Below are 12,497 nucleotides of genomic sequence, written 5' to 3'. Positions count from 1 at the left end.
TAAGATACATTTTGAATCTGAAGCATGGGATCCTAACTGCAAGAGGTTTTCTTGCAAATGAATGTTCATTACTTCCTTTTTTATTATGGTGTTATATGAACATCTAATAGATTATTTTTGTTATTACTTGATATTAGAGGCCCAATCAAAGAGCTATTTGCTCATGTAGATTTACAAGAATTGATGATCCTTTTCTCATGGCTTTTAGGATGCTAGAATTGTGTTTACAGAAATCCTTTATTGGGACATGCATATGTTTTTTTTCCAGTTTTGCAATGGACTCAACTTGCTGTTGATTGATTTACAGGTATCAGGACATGATGGTGGAACTGGAGCCAGCCCTATAAGTTCTATTAAGCATGCCGGTGGTCCTTGGGAACTTGGACTCACAGAAACCCACCAGGTTTGTGTAGCAAAAATGTCACAAAGAGTACCTTGTTGGCTATAATATCTTTAATAATATATTTCTGAAAATATATTTCAGACCCTTCTTGCAAATGGACTTAGAGAAAGGGTCATTCTTAGAGTTGATGGAGGATTAAAAAGTGGGGTTGATGTCATGATGGCTGCGGCAATGGGTGCTGATGAGTATGGTTTTGGTTCCTTGGCAATGATAGCTACTGGTTGTGTAATGGCTCGCATTTGCCACACGAACAACTGTCCTGTTGGAGTTGCTAGCCAGGTATATGGAGCATTTTGTTATAAACATTATAATCACCTTTTTGTCCTGTGGTTGTCTTTCTAATGTGTTTATTCTTGCATAAATTACTCAGAGAGAAGAACTACGTGCCCGGTTTCCTGGTGTACCTGGTGATCTTGTGAACTACTTTTTATATGTTGCTGAGGAGGTAATTAACCTTTTGCCTGATGCTTAAGCTTCTGAGCTCTAAGTTTTTTCTGAAATTGGTGGGACATGTGCTGGTTTTGCTGTTATAGGATTGATAAATGTAGCTGGAGAGTGGTCAAAGTTTGAAAGCAAGCTTGCCTAGTCCTTATCTTATGCAATAACTTTTTTAAAAAAAAATGAATTTCAGGTAAGAGGGATCTTGGCACAGCTGGGTTTTGAGAAGTTGGATGATATAATTGGGAGAACAGAGGTTTTAAAACCAAGAGACATCTCTTTGATGAAAACCCAACATCTTGATCTCAGCTATATACTCTCTGTATGTCCTTTTTATCTAGATAGTCTGTATCTCTTAAAGCATGTTTTATTTTCCTTCTTACTGGAGCGAAATCCTTCCCGTCTATTTTCAGAGTGTTGGCCTACCAAATTTGAGCAGCACTGCCATCAGGAACCAGGAAGTTCATACCAACGGGCCTGTACTGGATGATAGAATACTTATGGATCCTGAGGTAAGTTTTAGCCAAAGAGATTAACATCTGAATAATGAAATTGAAATGAATTATTAATTGCTTTTGGTCCGATCAACATGTCAATTTTTCATTTTTGATTCAAATGTGTTGTCTTTTATGTTGATGCTGCAGTTGGTATTGTTCGTATTTTCTTATTCTCCTTGAGAGTCTTGCAATGGCTTATACATGTTTGTTTGACTTTGGCACATTCTTTTATTACCTAGCTTGCTAGTTGGGAGAAAAAGCTTTGTAGCTAGTTTACCAGATAGGATTACCGTTAATGTTTGGGTATGCAACAGGCTATTCTTTCGAGGCTCAGTTTTGTGTAGATAGTCTTTATGCTGGTATTTCTCACTACTATCATTTCACGGTTGGACTACTAACAAAGTGAAAAAGAAATGCTCTTTTGTTTTCCATGTTATAGCTCACTTTCCTATTTTTGGTTCCCTTTTATAATGTCTTTCTGAATTATCACTGTGCTAATACGCTGGTGGTTCAATAACCCACTCATTAATCTACATGGATACTTTTTACGAACAGTAAGTTTGGTAGAGTATTGTCTTGTAAGTGCATTGAGACAAACGTAACGATGATGGTTGTATTGAACAATTGCAAAAATGAAGAGTGACAGACTTAGTGAGAGGAAGAATTATTTGTGTATGGAATAGATTAGGCCACATTAATGTAAATGACTATATGTTCTGCTTACCTGTCTTCATTAGTGAATTTGACAATACTTCCATTTATGAACAAAGGTTTTCAAATATATCATCTGCATTAATTGAAAGGTCAATCTCTGCTTGAAGGTGAACCCGCTATATAAAGTTCGTCCTTAAGGGGATAGCTCACCTTACAATTTTTTGGGGAGAATCTGATAATTAAATTAAATAAATCAAGATTTTACCGTGACTGCAATTTTCAGAGATGAAAAAGTGAGCCTATACACGCTGGAAAAAGATTTAGCGATGGTCAGTCATCTCCTTGCCTCACGGTTATGTTGCGAAGACTTTCTCCTTGAGTGTCTGTCGCAGAAACACAAAACAAGTTGGATTGTTTTGGATTAATTTGAGTTTCTTTCTTGATTCTCTGGTTTGTAAGTTGGTTAGAATTGTCATATGTCAAAATATTTGGATATTTGAAGCCATAGAAGCTGTTCTTGATGAGTTTTTAAAATTGATACATTTATATGTCAAAGGTTCTATTGGTATTGCTTATCTGTGCAAAATTTTAACATGCTTTCTCTGATATCCTTACAGATTATGGATGCTATTGAGAATGAAAAGATTGTCAATAAAACAGTTCAGATTTTCAATGTGGACCGTGCTGTTTGTGGCCGTATAGCAGGTGTTATTGCCAAGAAATATGGTGACACTGGTTTTGCTGGGCAGTTGAATATAACGTAAGATGTCTCTTTGTGATGAAAAATCGTTTAGCAGAAGAGTTGCCTTTCATTCCTCTACTTTTATTCCTTTGAAAACTTTCAGAGCATTCAACCTTCTTCCCTTGCAGCTTTACAGGGAGTGCTGGTCAATCTTTTGCTGTCTTTTTGACACCTGGAATGAATATCCGCCTTGTTGGAGAAGCTAATGACTATGTAGGAAAGGTATGGCTATTCAATTCACTGTTATTCTCGAACTTAACTTCATTATAGGAGAATCTGCAGCGAGCTCTAACATTCTCATTTCAATTGAATCATTTATGTTCTTTGTATAATATATTTACTGGCCAATTGTAGTTATTCATGAGTTCGTGTAGTTTCAGATGTATACAACTGTTTCACGTAAACAGCAAGCAGGATTTCCTAGAACTTTATGGAGTACATTTTTCTAAATTCAAACTGCTTTGAGAAATTAGACTGGTACCATTCTGTTAAATTTGAAAAGGTCAAGATTACAAGTTTATGAACTCTTGGTAAAGTAGTGGTTTTATGCTCGATATTATGTTTCAAATACTTCAGTAATCAACTTAAGCTTAGAGCTGTTGAGACTAGTACACTTGAACTAATTTATTATCCCCAAAATTGAGCAACAATGCAAAGACTTAATCCCAAAATATGTGATTTGCAACATGAACCAATACTAATCGAAATTGTCATGAGAGATTGTCAATGACTAGTGGCTAGGTGAGGAGAAGCAGGCTGAAAAGCTAGATCATAGTTGTCAGACGGGTCAAAATCCATATTTGATAAGAAAATTTTAGAAGTTATGGCGGGCATGGTCTATTCTAGGCTTCTAGCCATCTGCCCTCTCCTCTGCCCCTGTGGGTAACAATAGTTATAATCCTCTGTCCCTCTAAGGATATTAGCAAAGAGGATATTTGTATTTTTTTCAAGGAAATGTGGTTATTTGGTGATAAATGAAGAGAGAATGAATTTTATAGATGAAACTAAAAGAGAGTTGAAATATATGGATGAGATTAAAAAAAGTGGTGGACCATTGTTTAAAAATAGAAATGATGCAAAATAAGAGGGATAATCCAAAATGAAAAACGATGCTGAATGAGAAGGAGGGAAGGGAGTACATCATTTAGCCCCGTCTAGCACTAAATATACACTAAGTAAGAAAGTTGACTGAAAAGTTCAGAAAATCACAATAGTTTTTAAATTGACTATATCGGGTTCTTTTGCCCTAGATTGTCATTGTTTTAATTTTGACAATAAGGAACAACTTTGTATTTGAGCTTACGGTGAACAGTGAGCACAACATATGTATGAATCTATCACCCACTTATCCTGTATCCTTCATCTCTATCTTACAACATGGCCAACAATTTGGATTGTATTTATATCCTATATGGATTTCCAATTAGTATGGTAACAATTGAATATTTGCAGGGTATGGCTGGAGGTGAGGTGGTAGTTACTCCTGCCGAAAATCCTGGATTCTGCCCGGAAGATGCTACAATTGTTGGGAATACGTGTCTATATGGAGCAACTGGAGGTCAATTTTTTGTTAGAGGTAAAGCTGGGGAACGTTTTGCCGTAAGGAATTCACTTGCTGAGGCTGTTGTTGAGGGTACCGGTGACCACTGTTGTGAATATATGACTGGTGGTTGTGTTGTCGTACTTGGAAAGTAAGTACAGTTTATTTGATTAGTACTTTATGAGTGGCACAGATAATGAAGACGCTTTTCTTATCTTTCACTTCCATTACATTTGGCAGAGTTGGTAGAAATGTTGCTGCTGGTATGACTGGAGGTCTGGCATATATACTTGATGAAGATAATACTCTCATTCCGAAGGTTAAATTTCATTTCTGAAATTATTTTCAAACTTACATATATAATTGCAGAGGGATACATATATTTTCATGTATACAGACATGAAATAGTTGTTGCTTTGTCATTCTATTCCTAACGGTTGAAACTGATTAAAAAACCTGATACTGGCTTATCTATAGCTTGGATCTATACTCTGTTCAACTCTATTCTGCCTCTTTTTTTATTTTGAATTGCTTGTGAAATTTATATTCTGATTCTGATTGCTGCATGTACTATTACATACAGGTAAACAAGGAAATTGTGAAAATTCAGCGAGTGACAGCTCCTGTTGGGCAGATGCAACTAAAGAGCCTTATTGAAGCTCATGTTGTAAGTAATTTAATTGAATTGAATTGTTGAAGCTTCATGTAATAACGACATGTATAATATTCGTCATCAAAAAATCTTGTAGACTTCCCGTGATTCACATGCATTAGCAATTTAGCATCCAGTTTACTTCTTATCTAACCTTGGGTTTTCATAATTCTGCCAAGATTTGAAAGTTGACCCAGGCATACATTAGATCATTGCTTAACAACCGTGAATTTATGAAAGACAATGTGACCGTGCTTTTAATTTAAGTTAGTTTGTTTAATCCTCTAGTGAAGTTTGACAATGGACATTACAAATACAAATCAACTGATCCACTACATTTTTTATATCTCTTTAATGCCGAGCTATTTTCTTTTTTCCTAAAGAAAAACGATCATCGTAATTATTTCACAAGTACTATGTTACTGTAGGAACCATGACTTATAATGAAGTTTAACACAATATAATTTAGGAAACTAGAAAATTTTGATGATTAAAGATCACTAACATTGTGTATTTTCTATTGTAGCCTTTGCATATATATTATTTTATGAGCTTTTACATACACGGTTTAAACGAAAGAAATGATAGTTTCTGTAACATTTTTATTATTCTTGAATACACATGGAGAGAAACATGCTCCATAAGTATAAGGCTTATGTCATGGCTCTTGATTTGGATTAGTTGGTACTCACTACTCAGTCAATCTGTTTCTAGTGATGGAAATTTTAAAGTCAAATCATGGTATTAATGAAAAAGTATTGATTGATGTAATTACAAATTTATAATATATAATCTTAGAATATATGTTTAATTACGTTGTAGATCTTTTTTGTGTAAAAGGATTGCAAATTTACTTGCAACAAATGTAGCATCCACTTTTAATAAGATACAACTAACCTTCCATAATTAACTTCTAATTGTATAGGAAAAAACTGGAAGTACCAAAGGTGCTGCCATTTTGAAGGAATGGGACAAATATCTACCACTCTTTTGGCAGTTGGTTCCACCTAGTGAAGAAGACACCCCTGAGGCTTCTGCAATATTCGACCAGAAGACTACTGAGGCCACCTTACAGTCTGCATAGAGAAACTGCTGAAATACATCACAACCTCTGCCTAAACATGTCCAGACTCATAGTATGACTCTTTGCAAATAGTATTTGAAATCAGATAAGCTTGGAGTTGAAGAAGAGCCTCAGTTTCCCATTTTGTTGAATGTATAGGGATCGATTATGGAGCTCGTCTATGCCAAAACCCCATACTTCAGCTGAATTCTACTGGCACGAAATGAAGGTCTTCATTATCTCGACTTGGGACCTGATCCATTCATGAATGTCTTCTATAAGGGGAACCGTATATAACGCAACTGTAAATTCTCTTGTACTTAAATACTCCCTTTTTTCTTGGGTGTTATTTTCTTGAGATCTCTTCTGAGTTCTTAAAAGTTCACATGATCATGTTTGGATCATTGTTATTCGTTATTGATTATTATTGGCCTGCAGACAGACCAGTGCTATGTGTAATTTATGGATAACTTGTGCAGATGCTTAATAATTTGAATCAATATATTGCTGATTTCTAATCCACGAAACTGCTATGATATCATGTTCCGTGACTTAAGAACTTGGAGATGTCGGGAACTTTATTTTGACTGCTTATGTCTAAATTTAATGGTGTGCATGAAAAAATTGCTGAGTCGGCTTAACAAAACTCGAATTGAGCCAAAGCTTAGGACTGAGTTTTCACCATTTTGAACTTGAGTAGCCCACAAGCCATCAAGTCATATTGATATTTGATATCCTTAGTTATATGAAATGCTATATTCTATATACGTTATGAGTATTGTGTATTTTTCAGTTTTTGAGTTGGATTCCCTTTAGTCTTTTTGAAAAAATTGGATAGCTATCTGTTTCATCGAGATTGTTACTAATGTGACAGCTATACATTCATATTTTGATGATATGAGTAGAGACTCATGAATTTTAGACTTTTCTGAAGCCAATTTTGAAGTGTGATGATAACTACTGATTGGGTGCAATTTGGATTGTCAGAAACTGAAATAGATGCATTGCATCTCTGAATAGAGTAGACATAATATTCTTATTCATCATTCATCAACTCGTGGTAGGATAATCATAAACATACCTCATCAACGTACACTACTAATTACCGGTCACCACTCCAATATCAATTTTCTGCTTCCTAATTATTCATTACAAACAATCCTTGTTTTTACGTTATTTGATTTATTGTATTATTTTATTTTTTGTATAAGTATTATTTTGTGTATGTCTTAATACAATAACTTTATAACATTTTATTATGCACTATTTCTTAATCTTTCATTCATAAGTCGACACTCCTTACATTCCATTTTACTTAGTTATACTCTCTAACTCGTATTTCTTAAAAGGTTAGTTCACACTAATTAGTGTGCACTAATCCATGCAAAACAATTTGATTATTTTAACCCTAAATATATCTCTACTTTTTGAAATATGCATTGTACGAATCATACGGGATTTCATTTAATTATGTTTTTTTCGTATACATCAAAAATAAATAATTATGTGTTTTATTTTTTAAAATTTTACTCAAAATAAATAATTATGTATCATATTTTATTAAATTTGACATATAATGCTCGTTATGTTGAAGTTTAAAATTTTTTTATTATGTACAATAAAAATGCAAATTCTTTAATTTAACTTAAATTTTTTGAAATCAAAGTGTTTTATATGGTTGAAGAATTGAAAAGTGAGATATTTATTATATTCTTCCTTCTTTGATAAATTTGGAGAATACTCTAATTCATAGAAAAAAATAAAATAATATTTTTACGATTAGACATTCGTTGCCAAAAAAATTAAATTCCTTTATGAGATTTTTCAGTGGGACCTCCAATAAAAAAAAAAGTAACACAATATATTTTATTTTAAGTATTAATATTACTACATGCAACAATAAAAAATAGCTAGAAAAATTTAAAAAAAATCTACTGATCAAAGCAAGCTTGTATATTGTATTCTAATTAGCAACTATTTACCTATTCTCTTACATAACATCATTAACTCAACTAAATGAAAACTCTTTAAATCAAATTATTTGTTAGCACAATTTACTTATTACTCTTAATTTGTATTTTATTTTTAATATTTATAAATTAAAACATAATCAGATAAGATCTAATTTAATTCATATCAATGCAAAGATTATTAATATTTACTCTTATCATATTTTATTATATCTTATAAAAAATATTAAATAGCGTGAAAACGTGAAAAAGTTAATATTTTGAGAGTATTTTAAAGGAGGAGACGAACCTTTAAAATCAAATGACTATTTTGGAGGAACAGAATAGAATGTCTTTTGTACTAGTATTTTTTATAATAAAGTAACAAAAAGATAATCATCACAGTTCTAATCAAAATTCTGCAGACGAAGTTATAAAAATACACATAAAAAAACTAAACAGTGGTGGAGAAAACAAGATTAGGATGAAGATCGAGAAATATTTTATTAGAAGGACTAAAGGCCAAACAAAAAAGAAGAGCCAAAAGCAAAACAGGAACAAACAGAAGCATCAACGGTGGCGGTGGAAGCGGTGGCAGAAAAAGTGGCAACACCGCTAGAACCGCCGTTATAACCACCATCACCATTATTGCTGATCTTCTACTACAATAACTCATCCAATATCAACTATATTGGAGTATTATATATATGAAATTAATATCCCAAACTTAATTTTTTTAGAAGAAAATGAAGTATATGTTTTTTCCTGATATAGTATATAATATTGTAGGAGGAATATTCAATATATACTAATAACTAGTTCTAATAAGAAGGGTTGTACTTCTTTTGATTATATTATAGGGTAGATTGTGAGAATGAAAAAAGATAAATAATAATGAAGTATGTGTGTGAAAAGCAATATTTGTTTTTCAACTTAATTGCTATTTAAAGTTTTTTTTCGTTTGGATTATTTCATTTAAGAAGAGAAATTTAATTAAGATTTTTGAGGCATATGTATTTAATTAATGTGTATTTTTCATTTTTTAAGATATGTTAAATTCGTCTTAATATATATTTTTTTATAGATATATATAATATATTAGATTTAAAATTTACTTTATAAATCGTGTAAAAAGTAAATGAAAAAAAAATAATAAAAAAAAGTTGTACTTGTACTTGTTCTTTGTTGAAGAATGGTTTAAGTTCAGCTCATCTTGTGGGATTTGACTCTTGGATTGCTGCTTACTGCTTAGTAGTACAAATTTTGTGTGTTTTTTTTGAAAATATTCAAAGAATTTTGAAGAGATGAAGTAATGAGAAGAAGCGAGAGGGAACTGGTGAATTAAATGAATGTGTTGTTGTTGGCATTAGAAGAGAAAGGGTCAAACTTAAGGTTATCGGTTCTGCTCCATTTGATGAATCACAATTTGTATTTTACTAGATAGATTCTCGTGTAAAACACGGGTTTTATAAATATTTATTGATATAAATAATGATATTATTTTCTAAAATTAATTCATTTACAACATAAATTTAATTACTAAATTTTTGAATTTGTTATGATATTATCATTATTAAAGTGAGTAGATAATATATTATATTGAAATTCCACATGGTAACATCTAATTTTTATGAAACGTCAGTGGTAGTTACTTTTGTAAGATTTTTCTACATGGTAACATCCAGTTTATGCGCTATCTAACTGCCGTAGCATTTTCCGTTAAATTCTTGTTAATTTTTGTTTAATTCATCATTTTGTAAGATTTTTCTACACTGCATTCAGTTTTTGCTCTCAGATGTTTAATTCACCATTTTAACGTTTAATTCACCGATTAATTTATCAACGCTCTTAGATGTTGTAACAATTTTATTTTCATTCAAATTATTGACATTATAAAGTTCAAAATGTGCATTACAAACACTAATAAATAATTCAAAAGAAGCATTTTAAAAGCTCAAAAGATGCATTTTTATAAGTTCAAAAGGTGCATTCCAAGCACTAATACATATCTACTTAATTGTTACAACATTTAAGGGCGTTGATAAATTAATCGGTAAATTAAACATTAAAATGGTGAATTCAACATTTGAGAGCAAAGACTGAATGCTTCCATGTGGAAAAATCCTGTCAAATGATGAATCAAACGGAAACTAACAAGAATTTAACGGATAATGCTACGACACTTAGATAGTGCATAAACTGGATACTACCATGTGGAAAAATCTTATAGAAGTGCTACCACTAGCATTTCATGAAAACTGGATGCTACCATGTGGAATTTTCCTTTATTATACAACATTATTAAAATATATATTCCTAGTAATTATTGATAATTGAAAAATTTATATTTAAAAATTCTTCAAGACTTCAACTGTGATAGATATAAGGAAGGATGTAGCTGAAAAAATAGTCAAATTAGTTAGCTTATTCATTTTATGGTAATAAAATATTTATTATCTAAGTTAAAATGAAGATTTACATGTTTTTTTGGTTATATAAGAAAATATAATATTTTAATAGATCATCACATATAATTATAGTCAATTAACAAATATTAATGAATTAATTGTTTTCCAAAATATTAAGTTAAATATCAAAAGTTTTCCTGTCAATAATAGATAAAAAGCGAAAAAAATTTTAATGACAGTGTAACACGTGTTTCAAGTCATATCTTCATTAACATATTTTATTGATTTATTGATTATTGATTGATTATTGATGATTGATTGATTATTAATGCATGCATTAAACATAAACAAAGGAGATCTTGTTTGACTCGTGCCATGATTCATTAATATCTAGTTTTTATAATTTTAATTATATACAATTATCGCTATTAAGTATAGAATTAGTATATTGGCAAACGTGTAAAAAGTAAATGAGATATTTGAAATGAAGTAGAAGGAGTATTATCTAATATTGTACTTTTTCTTTCCTTGTTTTTTTTTTTTTACTTCATCATACTTGACTTCGGCACTATTTATCAAGCAAATTGACTTTCATATTGTCGATAGTGTGTAAGTTAAAACACAGTCACTTGAAATCTTATTTGAATCTTTTAAATTCAACGTTCATTAATTTCTAGTTTCTATAATTATTGTATATGAATAATTCAAGATGTTAACAATAAAATTCGTACATTGAAATGTGAAAAAGCAAATCGTGCAACTAAAAAAATAGAGGAAACATTAAATTACACGCTATCATAAATTTAGTAACTTAAGAATTTTATATAGAATCTTGCTAACCAACGCCTCAAGGCAATTGTCAATAAGGGTGTGGAGTATTAACTAAATATAGCATAATAAATTTATAATCTATCATTAATTAAGCTATAAAATATATTTTATTTTTTATTTTTTATTTTATTTTTTGATTTAATCTTTTAAATATGCTATTATTCTTATTAAAAAACACTCATGTGGTCAGCTTTTGCCCTTTTATATAGTGATGAATGATGATTATGTTTTTACTATTAGCATTCTTTCTAGTTTTTAGTTTCTAGAACATGTACTCCATTCAATTGACCTAACTATTTTAGGTAGCCATTGATTATGCTACTAATTTTGTTAACTCATTTTCACCAATATATTTGATTGAATTTTTTTAATAATAACTAATTCATTAATAAAGAGTCATATGATATTTATAGTAGAGCTAAAAATTAGCAAGTACATAACAATTTTAACCAATTATAATTTAAAATTAACAAAACTACGATCGTTGTATATGAGATCTGACAATTCTGAATATCTTCTTCCACATCGCTGTTTGACACAATCTTCTACGAGGGGTATTTCAATCTGTTGTAGTCTTGGCATTGAATTGAATTTGATGTAGTTGATGGTAATTGCAATTTTGGTGTCTGCTACATTATCGCATTAATTTCTACCAACAAATTAATAAGAGACTAAAATTCATAACTCTAAATTCTCACGAGGAGAGATATCAAAACCCAATATATGGGATACAACTTAATAAATAGGTAGAACAACTCTTTTGTAGGAACAAGACAAATATTTATTCCAACCATATTCAAAAAACTTAAAAACGAAAAAATTAAAGGCTTACTATCAACCAAAAGGTTAATAATAGCCCCAAACAAATTATAGAGATTAGGGTTTTTTTTAAAGAGAGGTGAGAAAAATCATTGACTTTTGCATGATTGTTCTTCGAACGTATGTCATTTTCGTTGTCCATATGCTTCCACTATAATCAAAAAATGGTCTAACATTTTGAACCTTCAAAAGTTTTTCCAATTTATAAATATTCTATCACGTTTTTTATATGAGAACTCTTTAAATTAGAAATTTAAATATAATATTTCATCTCTTCAAATCTAATGATAAATTTGATGTTAAATATATTCCTTTTAAAATGAAGCTAAAATATATTAGAACTCAGACTTTTTCTGGTGTTGATCTTCGATACCATATCAAAGAATAAGGTTGAACTAATGGTTACAAATCATATAAGTTATAACCCATAATATATAGAATATACTTTATCATAAATTATGTGTAGTCTTTTATACGTACATAACTTTCCTATTGTTTTTA

General features: G+C 30.7%; 1 protein-coding gene across 2 annotated transcripts in view; it reads left to right on the top strand.

Moving 5' to 3' along the window:
- The window catches only part of LOC130826142 (ferredoxin-dependent glutamate synthase, chloroplastic), a 28,187-nt gene extending 21,678 nt beyond the window's left edge, over positions 1-6,509 (top strand). The window contains exons 23-34 of one of the 2 annotated variants that reach the window (XR_009047026.1): positions 308-403; positions 485-682; positions 774-848; positions 1,035-1,163; positions 1,255-1,353; positions 2,610-2,752; positions 2,863-2,956; positions 4,187-4,425; positions 4,515-4,593; positions 4,858-4,941; positions 5,852-6,062; positions 6,149-6,509. Coding sequence is in view for 1 of the 2 variants with exons in the window: in XM_057691689.1 (XP_057547672.1) it covers positions 308-403; positions 485-682; positions 774-848; positions 1,035-1,163; positions 1,255-1,353; positions 2,610-2,752; positions 2,863-2,956; positions 4,187-4,425; positions 4,515-4,593; positions 4,858-4,941; positions 5,852-6,010 (1,395 nt within the window). In the remaining variant the exon portion in view is untranslated. Of the gene's footprint in view, positions 1-307; positions 404-484; positions 683-773; positions 849-1,034; positions 1,164-1,254; positions 1,354-2,609; positions 2,753-2,862; positions 2,957-4,186; positions 4,426-4,514; positions 4,594-4,857; positions 4,942-5,851 lie in introns of both variants that reach the window. The other variant, XM_057691689.1, reaches the window with a different exon arrangement.
- The last annotated feature ends 5,988 nt before the right edge of the window (positions 6,510-12,497 follow it).

The sequence above is a fragment of the Amaranthus tricolor genome, chromosome 10, assembly GCF_026212465.1.
Source record: "Amaranthus tricolor cultivar Red isolate AtriRed21 chromosome 10, ASM2621246v1, whole genome shotgun sequence".
In the NCBI taxonomy this organism is placed as follows: Eukaryota; Viridiplantae; Streptophyta; class Magnoliopsida; order Caryophyllales; family Amaranthaceae; genus Amaranthus; species Amaranthus tricolor.
This window is presented reverse-complemented; position numbering and strand designations above follow the sequence as displayed.